Source organism: Poecilia reticulata, chromosome 14 (genome assembly GCF_904066995.2).
Source record: "Poecilia reticulata chromosome 14, P_reticulata-male-v2, whole genome shotgun sequence".
NCBI lineage: Eukaryota > Metazoa > Chordata > Actinopteri > Cyprinodontiformes > Poeciliidae > Poecilia > Poecilia reticulata.
In genome coordinates, this window is record NC_088843.1 from 14,526,526 (window position 1) to 14,543,327 (window position 16,802).

The 16,802-nt window shown below is 40.2% G+C and overlaps 1 protein-coding gene across 3 annotated transcripts in view; it reads right to left on the minus strand.

Moving 5' to 3' along the window:
• Positions 1 to 6,839: 6,839 nt before the first annotated feature.
• The window catches only part of gabrb4 (gamma-aminobutyric acid type A receptor subunit beta4), a 67,812-nt gene continuing 57,849 nt past the window's right edge, over positions 6,840 to 16,802 (minus strand). For 2 of the 3 annotated variants that reach the window (XM_081615311.1, XM_081615313.1), the window contains 4 exons: positions 16,355 to 16,507; positions 14,778 to 15,034; positions 14,021 to 14,110; positions 6,840 to 13,680 (listed from right to left, as the gene is read on the minus strand). In XM_081615311.1, coding sequence (XP_081471437.1) covers positions 13,327 to 13,680; positions 14,021 to 14,110; positions 14,778 to 15,034; positions 16,355 to 16,507 — 854 coding nt within the window. In that variant the 3' untranslated portion in view covers positions 6,840 to 13,326. The remainder of the gene's footprint in view (positions 13,681 to 14,020; positions 14,111 to 14,777; positions 15,035 to 16,354; positions 16,508 to 16,802) is intronic. The other variant, XM_081615312.1, reaches the window with a different exon arrangement.

Consider the following 16,802-nt stretch of genomic DNA (forward strand, 5'->3'; position numbering starts at 1 on the left):
TCTCATTTGGGCCAGATTTATGCACAGTGGCAGCCACTTTGGGGTACACGATTACACAAGCACATTAGCATTCATATGATTAATGTCAACCTTATTCTTTCTTTTTTTCAGCTAAGTAACTGAAACAAATTGAAATGCCAAAATTGACATCAACAATTTTGACTGTGTTATGAAGAAAACATGTGATTTTACTGCTGCAAATAGAACAGAAATGACATTTTAGCTAAATGATAAGATTAGCAAACAATCATTGATCTGCTCAACACCATTTGTTCTTTTTCTTTTATTAAAACTTAAAAGAAGTCAGCTTTTGCCTTTACCTCATGGAATATAAGCGATTAAACACTCTAATAACGCTTTAAAGTGCTTTTATAAGTTACATTTTTAGAACGGGGTCAAATTTGTAAACAGGTGCAGCACAGAAATTAATTTAGCTACATGCTAATGCGAGCATTTCTTAAGAAAACACCGTCGTTTTTCTTTTTATTCAATTCAAACTTTAAGATCATTCCTCGATGTAAGCTGGAATCTTTGATTTTTGCTCCGATTTCCAGAGAGGAAGGCTCTATGACCAACATTTGCTGCCTTCAACCTCAAATAAGTGTCAAAAGCACAAATGACTCCTTCGATGAACATCCCCAACATTTAATAAATAAATAAATTTGCAAAGAATCAGTAGCATAAACGTCGTAGATGTTGTATCCGTTGGTTACCCGTCATGCAGAATTATAATTTACGTCAAAGACAGTGATTTATCTGGCTGGTGTTGTGCTGCTATCACAGCTGTAGAGCTTCTGGGGAGACTGAGGTGTAATTCAGACAAAAGCCACAAGATGGCAGGACAGGCTGTTACATGCTTGGGATTTATTTTGTATATATGCGTGCGTGAGTATGTGTGTGTCTTATAGAGCGTTTAATGCTGCTCATGGCAATAGAGCCACAGGCAGCACAGTACGGATTCAGCTCCTCTCCAACTTGGGGAAAAAAAAAAAATATAGGGCAGGCATTTAGAATGACTTCACATTATGTCCCTGCAGCTACCAAGCAAAGCACAGCACTCATACGAGAGAAGGTGGTGGGGGGGGGGAAAGAGCACAGATTCAAATCCAAATCGTATGCAAAAACAAAGAACCAAAACGCTGTGGTGTAAAACATCGTCTGAGGAAAAGGTCTCCTCCGCGCTCCGTTTGTTTGCTTCTTTACTCCAAAAGCCAAACCCAGTGACACCGAACAATCATTTCACATCGGCGTCAAATCTGCGTGTGACACAGTGTGCCTCCACAAAGGATTGACACGATTGCACAAGCCAACTGAGAGAAAATGGGACGCTGGCACTCGGAGGCCACGTTACCTTTTAATTTTGTCTTTCAATTTCAAAGTGTAACGCTTGAAAAGGTGACCTATCGCGAACTGGCAGAGGAAGAGGGGGAAAGAAAGGTGGATGGGGGGGAACAGAAGATGGAAGTGCATCTACATCAGGTTACAGCTTCATCGACAGCCTGTCAGTGTTGCACTTAGGTTATAACTTCCACAAAGTGCAGACGGTTTAACAAAAAAAAAAAAAAAAAAAGGAGCAATCACACAGATGACCCGGACAGGCTCAAGGAAACGTTTTGCTTTCCCCACCACACGTTAGGTTTTATACCCATTCAGACTGAGGATGTTTTGCTCCCTAAAATCTGATCTTTCTCAGCACAGAGACGCCAAAATACGATGAAAAGCAGGCTGCTTAAAAAAACCCTTGACCTGATATTGTTTGAGGAAAAGATCGTACCTTAATGTTTTAGAGCTCTTTCCATGTGTCAAGCATAAAAAAATCAGACTATGTTTGTTTTTGAAGTTCGCTTACGATCGTAGTACCTGCAGCAAAAACACTCTCCAAGCATCGTCATTAATCCAAAATACTCTGAAGATAACAGCTATTCTGAGAGGGCCCCCAGAAACCAATGGTGACAGCCTGTATGTTGTTGAAACAATTTCAATTTGAAATGGTCATGCTTTATGAATTTATTAGTATTGACCTAAAATGTTCATAAAAACCCTTGCTTAAACAATTGACATTTTTAGGATTGGAGTGGAATTATGAGAATCTTTGCTCTTTTTCCCCCACCTCTCTTAACGCTGGTTCGCTAAAGTCTCTAGAACCAATTATTCCTGAATAATGCGAAACAAAGAAGCCAATAGAGGTAAAATATTACCTGCTTGCAAACTGTAAGCAGAACCTCACTTGGAAAGTTCCAATCAGCGCCCTTTAAAGAACGAGAACCGCGCTATAAGTGGGCTTCTGCTGAAGCCTAGCTGGTGTGTTAGCCACATGAAATCAGAGACGCTTTCCACTCCTCCGTGTTTACATATCCTGCCCCTACTGTGCAAAATGTACACCTCAGCTCTTGCAGCAGCTTCCTTTTGTTTCCTTATTCCCTCGTATTTTAGAGGACTTTGAGTTTGTGCTTCGGTTGTGGCCACACTACATAAAAGCTCTGAATATTTTATTGGACACATGCTGCGGATTTTCTTTTAAAGCCCAAAGCAAGAGGTCTGGAGCAACGGCAGTGAAAACTCTGAAACAATAAAAAAAAAAAAATGTAGATGATAGTCTGTTCGATGTTATTTGGGATAATCTGCCAGTAAATGTCTATTAACTGAATAATGCATTGTTTTAGATGATGTAAGTGAACACAGTACGCATCCTGCTATTTAAGCAAGAAATGACAGTAAGTACCTTATTTTGTTCTTCAACTGGACGTTCCAAAGAATCCATAATTCCCAGTTTGAGCCTAATAAAATGTAGAGTACAGAAAGTGAGCAGTCCTGGTTCTGGACGAGACTTATTGATGGGGTTTAGGTGCCACAGTTGTTGTCTACTGTAAGTTTTTACTGTGACAACCAGGTTCATTGTTAGTTGGTTATTCCCAAAATGATTTGTACATGCTGATATTCAGAATAGCAACATTTTTGTGACATTGCTTTTTGAACTACATGGCTTTGGTGAAATGTATTTTGTGTGGCCCATGACCATGACAAATACTGATTTCTGAACTCTTCCCGAGTTAAAACATGAGTATTGTTGTTTCTAAATGAATATGAACTTGTTTTATTTGCATTATTTCTTTGCGTCTTTGACCATTTCTCATTTTCTGCGAATAAATCTAAAATTGTTGTTTGGAATTTCAGACGTGCCGTCAGTATTTCATCAAATAAAATAGCAATGTTCATTTTTACTTTAACACGGACCTAAAAAAAGTAAAATCAGGGAAACCGATCATTTCAAGGGCTCTCTTAATTTTATCCAGAGCTGCGAAGTAGCCTCTCCTTCTTCATGTAGGTGTTTTATTTGACTGTTCCAGTTGAGGTTGGTGCGAAACAATATATCCAAAAATGCATCTGCAAGTTATTAATAACTCCAGTCCACTGTTAGCCACAGTGGAGGAACTGTAATGATATGGAAGATCTTTGATTATAATGATATTTGAAGCAAAAACATTTTTGCTTTTCTTTCTTTTAACAGAACTATGGTGCGAAAAATATATGGAGAAATCAACAAAAAACTTGTTCCCCAGGCACAAAATGAACCTTTTTTTTCCATGGTTTTCTCAGTTCACAAACCAAAACCCAACAGAAAACAGAATAAACTGAAAATAAGATAGCATAGTTTCAACCTTGTAAGATGCTATGGGAAAAGACTAAATGTCGCTCTGGATTGACAGCAGGGATTCTCATAACAGCTGATTGCATGAAAGTGTTTATCGTTTCTTAACATGGGATTGTTTCTGTGAATGTGAAGAATGCTCGACGGTTAATAAAGTACTATTCTACAAGCTTGTTGGACTTTAACTTGAAATCAGTTCTAGTTAAAAGTCACTTCAATCAGTTTAACATTTTTTTTCCTTCTACTTTTTATTGTTTCATGATTTATCGCCTTACATCCTACAAAACGAAACCAAGCAGTTCAGCTCTCTTTTGTCCCCCTCCGCCATGCAACATTCCTCCCCGCACACACACACACACACACACACACACACACACACACACACACACACACACACACGCGCGCACCCCCCCCCCCCACACACACACACCTACACACCCACGCACACACACAAGCATACTGGAAAAGCCATCAATTCCTGACCCATGTTAATGCACCCTTTCAATATTTTATGTTTTTATATGGAGTGCTGACAATAGACCACGGAAATGGAGGGAACATTTTGCTGAGCTGCTCCACCTGCTCCGATTCTGTCCTCTCAGCGTAGCCGTGCACTTCAGCGCATAAGGAGGCCGTGCGTCGGAAAGTAAACAAAAAAAAAAAAAAAGAACAGAACAGAAAATCCTGGCAAGCACAAAATGCATCACTCCTTTAAAGGGTTTGTTTAAAACCTTCCCTCCGCCAAACAGGATTGTTGTTTTCCCAAGGACTTCATTGAGCTCTGATGAGCTCGATGAGGTCATGTGTTAATCTTGGCTTCATAGAGGTGAACTCTCTACATCATTGCATATTGGACATTATTTATAAACCTCCTCCCTCCCAAAGAAACTCCCCCCTCTCTCAAGGTGAGCTCAGCGCAATTAGCAGCTGGAGTGGCTGTGGAGTCGACTGAAAGTAAATTAAAAGGAATCAGTTAGAAAAGACCCTTGCGTTAAATCTGCGTCGTGTCTTAGGGAGGGACAGGTCGAGCGTAAGGTCGTTACCCAGGTCACCGTGACTGGTGGAGGAGATGGACGCGGCGAACCATCCGAGACAAACCGTATGTGACGGTGACACAGTCAGAATGTGAAAGATGAAGGTCGTTCGTTTTTCTGTGTCGAAGCAACAAGTGGTAAATGGTAGAGAGTGACTAAACCTCCGGCATGTGTGTTCAATCTCGTTTTCTTGTTTATTTTTGGTAAAAAAATTTAAAAAAAAATCTTTTAATTAAATTTAAGCAACAATATTTAACCTCACTTTGGACCATTAAAAGAATAAGGTGGACATATCGTCCAATAACTGACTGGTATAAGATGAGTTGTAGTCAAAGTTGCAAAGTTTTCCTTTTCAGCCGTTTCTTTCATGTACTGCCCATTTTAAGTCACTCAACAGAGTTTCAATAAGTTTAAGATCTGAGCTTTTTCTCAACTCTCAGCAGGTTACTGTATTCATTTACTAGTTTTTATCGGGCCATTCTCATATATTAAGCTCCAATTCTCCCTTCACTCTTTTTATAGATGATCTGACATTTTCCTCCCCGCTGTAGGATTCTTAGTGGATTCTGTGATGGTGAGCTACTCAAGTCCTACTGCAGAAAAACATTCTTAAACCATTTGCATGAAGTTTGTTTTTTCCTGGAATGCAAAAGAATTCAATTTTAGACTCGTCTGTTGTAGCAAATCACAGGATGGGCCTTGAAACCGCAAACAATTCACATGTCGGTTTATGACTGTGATCATAGCTGTGGTTCGTAACGTAAAGGAAGTAGCCCACAGCTGATTTTCTGAACCTGAGCCCTCAAGTGACGTTAGTAACTTGGACACAAGTCGCATTCTGTAATAACTGATATGGGTTATTAGTTTAAACATTACTGCAGTTACTGCGAAAAAAAAAGAAGAAGAGAGATGTTATGAGCCGATTAATCATGTCTGTTTCTTAGTAATCTGAATATTGCTGCCACTTACCTCAGTGATCCAGGTTGAGCGTCAAACAAGTGAGGCTGATGAGTCTCGTCTTGGTTCGGTTGTTGACGCCCGTGGGGTCCAAATTAAGGCCACCTCCAAATTTAAACAGCGCCACACCTAACTGTAAAAATATACGTCTTTATTATCTCTCCTTTAGTCGTCCCTCCCCTTAAAAAACTGCCTTGCTTCAGGAATAATTTGTGTTACCATGTCATTTAGAAACATATATTACTGTACAACGTTCTTATCCTTGCTTCTGAAGTCAATGGGATTTCATTTTAAATTAAGAAGTTATTGGGGTATCAATTTTGTATTTTTGCAGATAATCAAACAGAGCATGTATGAAAAGTTTTTGGTTCAGTTCTTTATTTTTAGAGCGAGATTCTAATTATGTTTGCACTTCAAAATCAGACAAAAACTGCGAAGCGCCCAAATAACCTCAGAGCTTCTTTACTCTGAGGCAAACAAAACAATAAAATGTAGTTTTTCATCTGGAAAGGGAAATATGTGGCACAGAATCTTGTTATTAGTGCTCTGCTGTTGGAGGAGTTGGAGTTAGAGGGTGTTAGAGTCACCTTTAGCATCTCAACCTCATCGGAAAGATAGAAATAAAGGTCCAAATGTAGAACCGTTTACAGCGGCGCATGTCCTGAATCGCAGGACAACCAGTCCTGGCAAAGTGGCCTGACCAAACGGATTAATAACAGAGTCGTTTGAAGATTAAAATAAATAAAATTGCTCCAAGCCTGCCTTTCCGCACAAAAAAAAAAACAAAACACTTTTATATCCTAACACCAAAAAAATTTTCCTAATGAAAAAGTTCCCAAGCTGAAAAAGGGGGGCAAACGTCAGCAGGAGTCACTTTTTTTTTATTCAGAAAATAGGTATATTTTCATAAACGTGCAAATTTTCATAATTAAATTAAATTAAAAGGAAAGAAGAAACCCTTTACTTTTACCAATTGTTGTCTTTCGGACTTGCTTTGTGTCTAGAAGTCGTTATCAAAAACCGTGACGCCAACTAAGAGGTGAAAGCTCTGACAAGCAACTAAAGAGTGACATCATCAGTGACAGAATTATGCAATTTACCTTTTGGGAACTAATATATGAAACCTAATAGTTAAAATGTGGAAGTGAAAAGAAAGTGCTATACATTAGTCCACAAAAGGCAAATGAAACGACGGCAGCTTTCTTTTCAGTATAAGCCTTTATTTGTAAAAAGTTGGTTGTTTGAATGATAACCCTTTTTATACCACATACTTGAACACTTTGTATTTGTAAAAAACACATTTTGTTCAAACACCTAAAAAAGCTGATTGACACCATAACATTAAATTGCACTGACAAAAAAAAAATACAACTTCATACCACACAAATGTTGATTCCATGAGTACTGTTTACCCCAAATGAAATCAAACACCGTATTAAACAAATGAATCAAAAAAGCGCCCAATGTGAACAAAACAATTACAGTACGTAAAAACCAAATGCATTTTCTTTTTTTTTTTTCAAAAACTTCCAGTGCCGTATCGTATATCGGATGAATTACATTTCCTTCTCATGAAAATAAAACAACAACAACAGTAAGAATAACAATCCATAACAAATGCTACAAATACGATAAATCAGAAATGAACACAGAAATTAAATAAATGGTTTACTAATTCTTACTGAAAAAGAAACAAGGTGTTGATCTTGTGGGCTTCTTTCTTTTCATTGCCAAATAATTGCAACTGCTGAAAAAGCTTCTATTTTTTTTATTTTATTTTATTTTATTTTTTACCTACTGGTTAAATATGAGACAGTCTTTCTGGAAGGGTCTTAAAAAGAGGGAGGTACAGTATATTGACATGTGGGGAACTGGGAATCGGCACAGTGTCTTGCAAGTCACCCTCATACAGTAATCGACAGCAGGCCGTAACCAGAGGCAACTTATCAAAGAGGAAATACAGGGAACACCCACTCAGTGTGCAATCACATGGCTTATATGTTAAGATGCTGCAGGAGAGCACCCTCTACATCCTTTGTAGTTGAAGGGCGTTTGATGGGATGCTTAAGCTGAATCGGATAAAACTCTAGCATGCACTTGGTGCATCTATCTCAAACTGATTTACAATATTTTTTTTTTTTGTAGAAGTGCACAACTGTGATTCATCAAACTAAAAAAAAAAAAAGAAGAAGAAGAAGAAGACGAAATCACATAATGTGAGCTCTACTGTGATGTTTGTCCTTCAGCTTTATGAACAGTTTGTTCCACAAGATTTATAGAGCTGGCTGTAAAACAAGTGCAATTTGAGCATGTAAACACTGAATCAAACATTTTTTTTTGTTTGTTTTTTTTTTTACTTCCTGGCTGTGGATATGAATCGGATGGTGTAGAGTAAAAATATACGAAAATAAACCCTTTTTTTTTAAACTCAGGTCATGCAAAACAAAACCTTCAAGGTGAGGACAAAATAATGAATCCACCAGCGACAATTCGTCCGACAGTATGGAGCCTCCTAACTTTGTTCTGGTGATTTGACGGATGTAATACGGTGTTAGCGCACTTCAGGTAAGTGAAAAGGCGTATTCCAGCTGTCCATATTGAGATTTCTGTGCTGTTACAGAAGAAAGGGACACTTCTTCATTTATTTCTCCAGGCTACAGTTTGCTAACCATGATCTAAATTAGCTAAAGTGTTTGCTACAGTCCAGCACAGATTTGCTAGCCTTGCTCTCGGATAGCTAAAGATGTTTGCTACAATACAGCACAGACTCCAAACATTTGCACTTGGGCAATTAGTAAAGTGCCTTGCTCAAGGGCACTACAGACTTTCTTGGTGAGGAACAGGAAAAAAACAAAACAAAAACAAAAAAAACATCCCACTCGCCCTCTTAAGGCAACCCTGCTCCTCTAGCCATAGCAAGCTAGCTAGCTGATCATATTTTTTTTGGGAGAACTTGTGGACTAAGTGGTTTGTGAATGGCTGAGGTAAGTGCAGCGGGTGGGTAGAATGTGCTGAAAACTCCTGAAAGGCTTCAGGTCACATTAAACGGACAAATGCAAAAAGCCTAAATCGCCAGAACGTCACTTTCCCACTAGCTGAACGCACGCTTTTAGCGCTAGCGTTCCCTTTGAAGCCGCCAGAAACTCCATCACCGTGAGAGAAATTTGTCATGGTTTCTCCATTATTTTGTTCACACCATGTGTTCCTTTATGTTTTCAGATTTTTTTTTTCTCTCGTTTTTCTTTTTTGTTAAGGTTTCGTTTGCAGAAGTATGCCAATGCTAGAAAAGCTGTCCATGCCATTAGCAGTGAGGCTAGCTGGTATTAAGAACTGCCATGTTTTTGTTCATGCATTAAGAACTATTAAGTGAAAGATATCATATTTACAGTACAATTCACATGTAATTACACATATACACTAGAGGCAAGAAAATTCACATTGAAATCAGTTCAACACTTTTTTTCCCCTCCTCCTTCTCTACTTATTGAACTTAAGTGTTCAAAGGAAAAGAAAAAAATCTCTCTAGATAAGCAAGTAAAAGTTTCAGAACAGAATGTCCTCACAGCCTTTGGGATGGAGGTGCTAATTTCGTGTCCAGAAAGCTGGTAGTACATGTGGTGTTTGAAATGAACAGTGAATATATTTACCGTGAGAATGTTTTTTTTTTTGTTCTCCCCTCCATATGCGTTTAGTGTACTATCTAAAAAGTACAATACCTGAACAGGCTTTCATTTCTGGGAATAACACCAACCTGAATAAGAGTTTAATACTTGAGTCAGTTTACATTAGAAAAAACGCAGACTGCGAGTGCGTCTCACTGAGACCACAGAGCAGGCAGTTAAACACAGAAACATCTGCCTGGTTTGCAGTGGAGCAAACAAAATCCTCTGGCCACATAGTCTGAATCCGAGCGCAATTTCATAAAGACCCATCATATTTCAATTCAAACAATTTAACATTGAAATAGGCAAACAAAACAAAATAACAGTTGACATAGTTACTACTGTAACAAAAATGTACCCATCTGGAACACCCCTAGGTCAAAATTACTACCCCACATCTAAACAATTCATAAAGTGTACCAATTATGACGCGATCAACACTCTGGCAACGCAGTCACTTTTCACTCGTTGATCTGATTGCAACAAATAGCTGGCTAAAAGAGAGCCACGTCTAGTCGTGACGCCGGCTGAGCGTCTCCCGTGAGACAACTTCTGTAAGGCAGAAGTTAAGAATTGCAGCATACATGTGACAGGGATGTCAGCAGTGAGTTAAAGGGGAACAGCAACACTGGCGTGAGCTCACAGGTGTCGGGGACTGCTACTGCATATGTGGGAAGAGGCCGAGTAAAGCTTTTACGCCCCCAAGCGATCTCAGCGGGTTGGGTTTTTACTGCTGGGGGAGGGGGCAAAGATTTAACAGGCGAGAGGAACGAAGGGAATAAATAAACGACGGCTGTGGTTTGTTGAGGCCGTAAACGTCCCCGTGAGAAGTTTACAGCTAAGCGCGGGATATTAGATTGTTGTGTAAAATCAGTAAAGTGCTCGCAAACCTTATGTTGGACTGAAACAGTGTGTTTTCGAGTTCATTTAATTTCAGCAGGACACATTTGGATCTAACCTTCAGTCTTTGAGTGTTTCCCGTCTGTTGCTTGGAGAAGGCATTTTATCATTATTATTTTTTGTTTTATCTTGCCATCCGTTCTTTTTTGAAAATTTTGACCTAAATTTCCTAATTGCAGACACAAAGGTGGATATTTCAACAATATGCTGCTTGAAAATATGACAATGCTGTATAAAATTCATCCAAAAAAAAAAAAACTAAAAGTCATATTACACTGCTGGCCACAGCACCGCACAAACTTCACTACTACTTAGGTAGACACATTGGTTTCGGATCAGTTTTCCTTGTTGAAGGAATCTTTTTGGATACCCAGGCTCCAGAGAAGAAAGCAGATATCCGATGATAAATTGATATGTTCTCTTCCGTCGTTATGTTGCTCTCCCAGGGAGGAATTCATCTAGTTCTTCATGTACAACTGCATGCAATTTCTTTCTTTTAGCTTTTCAACCGAAGAAAGTGACATGTGGACAAAAGCGTTGTTTTGTAAAAATATTCATAAGAAATGTCATACAGTAAAGTCTGATTTGGCACACGATAATATCCTGCAGTAATTCACCCTTTCACCAACTGAAACCTACATTTTGTCCCGTCTTCCCTACATTTTGCACCACTGATCTCGAACCTTGGCATCGTCAGTTGTCTTTTTATTGTGGCTGCAATTATTTATGCCCGTGGCAGAATTATATTTAAGGTAATAGTTTTATTTTTCAATTTTTTTTTTTCTGAGTGGAAGTAGCTTAAATGTTTCACAAAGGCTCAGATTTGTTTTTTTTACTGATCATGCAGAAGGGTATGAATGATGCACAGGTGGGGAGAAAAAGCCAGGTTTGATATATCTGATGTTTGAGAACCTGGCTATGGTTATAATCTTTGACAGCTTGTGGCCACAAATACTCTATGTTATCTCCTTTTGTATCACACTTTTAATAGTCCATGAGTAAAATACAGACAATTATTGTAGGTTGCTAAAGTGGGTGTGACAGATACAGCTGGACAGAGTGAACTGATGCTCACCCGGTAGGAGACATTCTGAACGCCGATGTTTCATAATCGAAAATCTTGGATACTGGAAATCCAAAACTGCAGAGGTCGGAAATGGTGAAAGGGGGAACATAACCAGCACCCCTCCCCGTCGGTACATCAGCGCTAGAAATGCGACGTGTGTGTATTCCAGGGGAAAACATGAAATACAGGCCTTTTGGTCATTATTTCATTCAATTCATGGCTATTTTTCTGAAACAATAAATCCCTCCTGATCTTGTAGCAGCAGTTCTGGGGGATGCTGTCAAATAAGGCTACAATGACGAAACCCCCTCCTCCGTGCGCCTCTTTCTCGGCACAATCCGAATCCGAAATATTCTTCCCTACACACACTGACTGGGAAAACCAAAAAAGAGGCTGAGCAAACAAAGATATGCCGTGTTCTGAATGAGGATTTGGTGGATCTTTTTGAATGTATATAATCTCACATCTTCACCTAGAAATAATTTCACACAAACAACAAAGGCGACCCTTCCCGCTCCGTTTCCTGTTCCCCTTCCCGCTCCCCTTCCCGCTCCGTTTCCTGTTCCCCTTCCCGTTCCGTTTCCTGTTCCCCTTCCCGCTCCCCTTCCCGTTCCCCTTCCTGTTCCCCTTCCCGCTCCCCTTCCCGTTCCGTTTCCAGTTCCCCTTCCCGCTCCCCTTCCCACTCCCATTCCCGCTCCCCTTCCCACTCCCATTCCCGCTCCCCTTCCCACTCCCTTTCCTGTTCCCGTTCCCGCTCCCCTTCCAGTTCCCCTTCCCGCTCCCCTTCCTGTTCCCTTTCCCACTCCCCTTCCTGCTCCTGTGTAGCAAACACAAAGCAGGACCCAATGTCAATGAACTCTGCATCTAAAGAGAACGTGAGTTAATCACTAGGAGGAAAGAAGAAAAAAAAAACACAAGCATATCTTTGTGAGAATACTGAATAATTTAAATGTACAGAATATCTTCCCCTCTCCCCCAAACAATCAGACCCAGCAATGCACGCCTCTTACTCTTTTATCTCAGCCCCCTAAAACATGGTCTGACTCTCTGAAATCACAGTTTTTGTTAAGATGAAATCATATCTGCAATAAGCAGTGTTTGTTTTTTTTTACCTATAATGAAAAAGAAAATTTAAAAATCCCCACCTCTTTCTCCACCGGTAACCTCAACCACGATCCCACCCACATCCCACCACTCCGAGGATGTGTTTCTAATAAAATAGAAAAAAAAATTAAACAAAAACAAAAGAGAGTGAAAAAGTAATACAAGTTGACTCTGGGTGGAAATGCAGCAGTCAGACATCCTATCCGTACGCCAACCGAACGGAGACCATTTGGCCGGAGCTGATGTCTCATAAGGTGAACAATATTCACTCTAAAAACAAAAAAAAGCCAAAGAACAACACATAATCCAAACAAGGTTGCTGTACATAGTAGAAACGGAGCGGTTTCCGTGCATGTCGTCCTCCAGTGGGGTAACGGCAGAGGGTAGGAGGGCGGGGGCGGCGGGGACCAGAGGTGGCATCAAGGACCTCAGTGAGTCGATGCCCGGACGCGCGAGCCACCGCTGATTTCTCGAGCTGCAGAAGAGGATTTCTGAGTACGATAAGTATCAATAAAAAGTCAATGGGACTCCGAGACATCTTCTCTCTCAAGAGCTTTCACTTCCCCCTCTTTCTTTTTGCTTTTTTTTCTCCACTTTTCTTTTTGTTTTGTTTTGTTTTTTTAGCAAAAATATCATGCAGTCTTTAGTTCTGAAAAACCCCTGGTGGGGAGGATCTCATGTTTGTTTCAGGAGGAAAAAACAAACAAACAAACAAAAAAAGAAGCGTTGAAATTCTTCTCGCACAAGTATTCTTAAACATTCAAGTCATCCTAGTAATACTTTGTACAGCAGAAAGGTTCTTCGGATTTCACATGTGTATATATAAATATAATATATGGAAATATGCATATACATATGTTCAACTTGTATATGTGTATACATATTTTGGAACTGTATCAAAGCCAATTTAATGTGCTCTCAAAATATGGCCCATGATTCCTAGTGGGATGCGCATCAATTCACATAGTACAACCAGTAGATTAGGTTGAAAAATCCAAAGGTGATGGGGAAAATGACCCGGGACCACTTGTCGATGGTGCTAACATCGGACAGGTTGGGGATTTTCAACTTGAGCTTGGAGGAGCGTCGCCGTAGCCGACAGTTGGCGCGGCTCCGCATGGCGCTCCGGTCCAGCGAGTGGTGGCCGTAGCCATCCCGGGGCGCCATGGGCTTCCTAAACTGGACACCGGAGCTGTCGAAGGACATGACGGAATTCCGAGAGTCACTGACGCTGCTCCCCACGTCGGAAGGCATCACCTCGTTGTTCATGTCCAGCGTGGTGAGGAGGATGTTCCCGTAAGCGTCCACCTGCGGGGGGTGAGACCGGAAAAGACGCCCAAAATCAGAGAGGGGTGGGAAAATGCTGAGTAGCATTCCCCAAAAATCCCCTTAGACATCTAACATGGTATTCTAAAATAAAAAGCCCCCCTCCCGCCCTTTTAGCTGTCAAGCTTAAGCAAAATGCAGGGATGACATGGGATGTATTTTTCTCGCATGCAACAGAAATAGTTAGCTTCTTCATATAGACATTTAGTGGTTGATTCTTTTCACTTGCAAGACAGAGACAAGTCATCTGAGAAATGCTGACAAGACGACTCTTTATGGCATGGGCTGGCCTACAGCTGATAGGATTGCTAAATACATGTACCCCAACTTTTCTTTGTTCCTCGAGATACAGATTTCTTCGCTGTGTAAATGACCTGAAGGTGTTGGTTTGAAACGGCACGGAAATGGAGTCCTTGCAATGCGAAAGGAAAAAAAAAATGGAAAGAACATTAAAACGACTGAAATACAGGCAGATATTGTCATAGTTTCTCAGAAATTGCACAACGTGTCAGACAGAGATCAACAGGAAGAACTTTTCTGAAATTCTGAAAAGGCGTTTAGCGCTTCACAACGACAGGAGGGTTTGTTCAGTCTCGCCCTTTTAGCAACTGGCTTGGGGAAAAAGACGTAGCTGACAAACGCTACCTTTGTTTGCGTCGTCATGCTTTTTCTCCCCCCCGCCCCCATTTGTTCTTAAAAAGTCTTTAAATACAAGGTAGCAGAGAGTGAATAAAGCCTACAGGATCAACATAGACAACAATCTAAATAAGAAATGAGAATGTTTACACCACCGTTGAGTTAGATGAATAGGTATCTCAATGAGAAAGTTTGTGCTTGATAAAAAGCAGTCGGTGCTTGAGGGAGAAGCAATGGACGATGGTGGGTGAATGCATATTAGGCTGTGGTGACATATGCATGTGGAGAGGATTGCTTCGGGGTCTTGCATACTGTACGAGTGGCTTCACGTGACACGACTACGGTCAGAAATCTTTTTTTACGTGGAACAGTCTCATTTCCTACTCAAACTCTGACCGACGCGGAAGAGGTAAGGGAATAAAGCGAAGAAGGAAGATGCAAACCTGTTCCCTCAGGCGCTTCTCCTCGTATCTCGTACGCTCGTTGTTGACTTTGCCCAGCCTTTCATTGATTTTCTTCTGTTGCGCAGGGCCCCGGCCAAAGAACACGTAATTTACAAAGGCATATTCAAGCAGGGCCAGGAACACGAACACAAAACAGCCCATGAGGTAGACGTCGATGGCTTTCACGTAAGGAATCTTTGGGAGGGTCTCCCTAAGGTGGGTGTTAATCGTGGTCATGGTAAGCACCGTTGTCACACCTTATGTCACACAGAGAGGGAGAGAGAAACCAAGGAATCTTTGTTAGACACAGATCTCAGAGTTTGTTGTCCCGTCCTTTTAAAGATTTCTCTAAATGGACCCATTCTGTCCAGGGAAGGTCTAATGACATTTTTAACAAGAATTTCCCCAAATTATTAAGACCTCACTTCAGAAAGCATAAAAAATTAAAACAATAGTAATGACAAAAATAAAAATTATATTATATAGACAAGCAAATACAATAATATCCTAAAAAGAATCAGGGAAAAGCTTTCATTCTTTACTTTTTCATCTGCTTTTTAAATTTGTTTTTTTTAAATTAGACTAATGCTGCCGATTGACTGTAAAATGCCATCAAATTAATCACAATTAATCGCTGTGATTAACGCTGTAAGCTTGAATCCCAAAAATAAACGTTTTTAAAGAATGCTTAAGAAGACGATTTATTATTTCAATCGGTTTTCCAGGATTTCATACTTACGAAGGTTTAAAAGAAGTCTTTTTTTCCCCAAACATAACTTAGAGATGGTAACTATAAACTAGCTGTGCTTCAGTGGAAGGATAAGCTACCGTTGCAATAAGTAAATTACCTACTGCCCTGGTTTTATCCAATTGTCTCTCGTAGTGTTTTGTTTTTTTCTTTAATAATGTTTTTTTTTTAGCACTAGTGGACTTTATTTGACAGTAATCTGACAAATAATATGCACCTATAATATTTACTTTAGTTCTAGAAAAGTGAAGAGGCTGCAAGATGTAGCTCTGTATTGTTTTGCATTGCCAGGATCAGCAATAAACAGAACAATAAAAGATGCGGGAGTCTTCCAAGCTTTTGCTTCTGCCAAATGACAAATTAAAATTTTAGCAGTTTTTAATATTAAAAGTGGCAACTGGAGACACCATTATACATTTGGACAATTAGACAAGAAATCACTAATAGTAGCAGTGCCAGCCTCACTGGGTGTAGTCCCTTTCAGGGTTATTAATCAGCCCACATTATGTAATATTAGTGTGGATTACACTGTATCCCTGCTGTTCCTATTTTCTTTTTTTACCCCCACAACACCAGCCAATTTGTGGCAACATCAAACAGAGACAGGGGAAATTCAAAATGAGAAACATGGCGAAATGAAATTAACGGGAGTCGCTCGTAACCCGCGGCTACATGTTCGCTTGCTTATTCCGTGACCATAAATGTGGAAGATTTGTGCAGGAACATTTACACATGTGTGACAGCTGTGTGTTATTTGCTTCTGTGATAATTAGCGGAATCTTACGGGAGCAGTAAGAAGTTTAATAACGTAGCGGTGGCTGTGTCTTACCGAGGGCCACGCGAGCTGCAGAGGCATCATAATTGATCCAGAAGGAGACCCAGGAGAGGATGGTGATCAAGATGGAGGGCATATATGTCTGCAAGATGAAATAGCCTATGTTCCTCTTAATCCTGAAACTCAATGAGAGCCGTGGATATGAACCTGTGTGGAAATAGAATGGAGTGAAGTCAAGGGCAACAGGAAAACAAAAACCAAAATCAGAGAAAACCAAAGGAAGAAGTAGGGGGGAAAATGTCGACACAAGTCAAGAGTTCCAAAGTCTGCACTTTGACAACGCACGGGTAGTCATTTCTCCATTTGTTCAGATGGAGCACTTAATTTCCCCAAAGCGATAGATTCCTTTCCAGGGACAAGTTCGATTCCAATTAAACATGGCAGAAAGTCGCAAACACGGCACATTTTTCTGCAAGCCCCTATCTCAGCAGGCAGCTTCAGC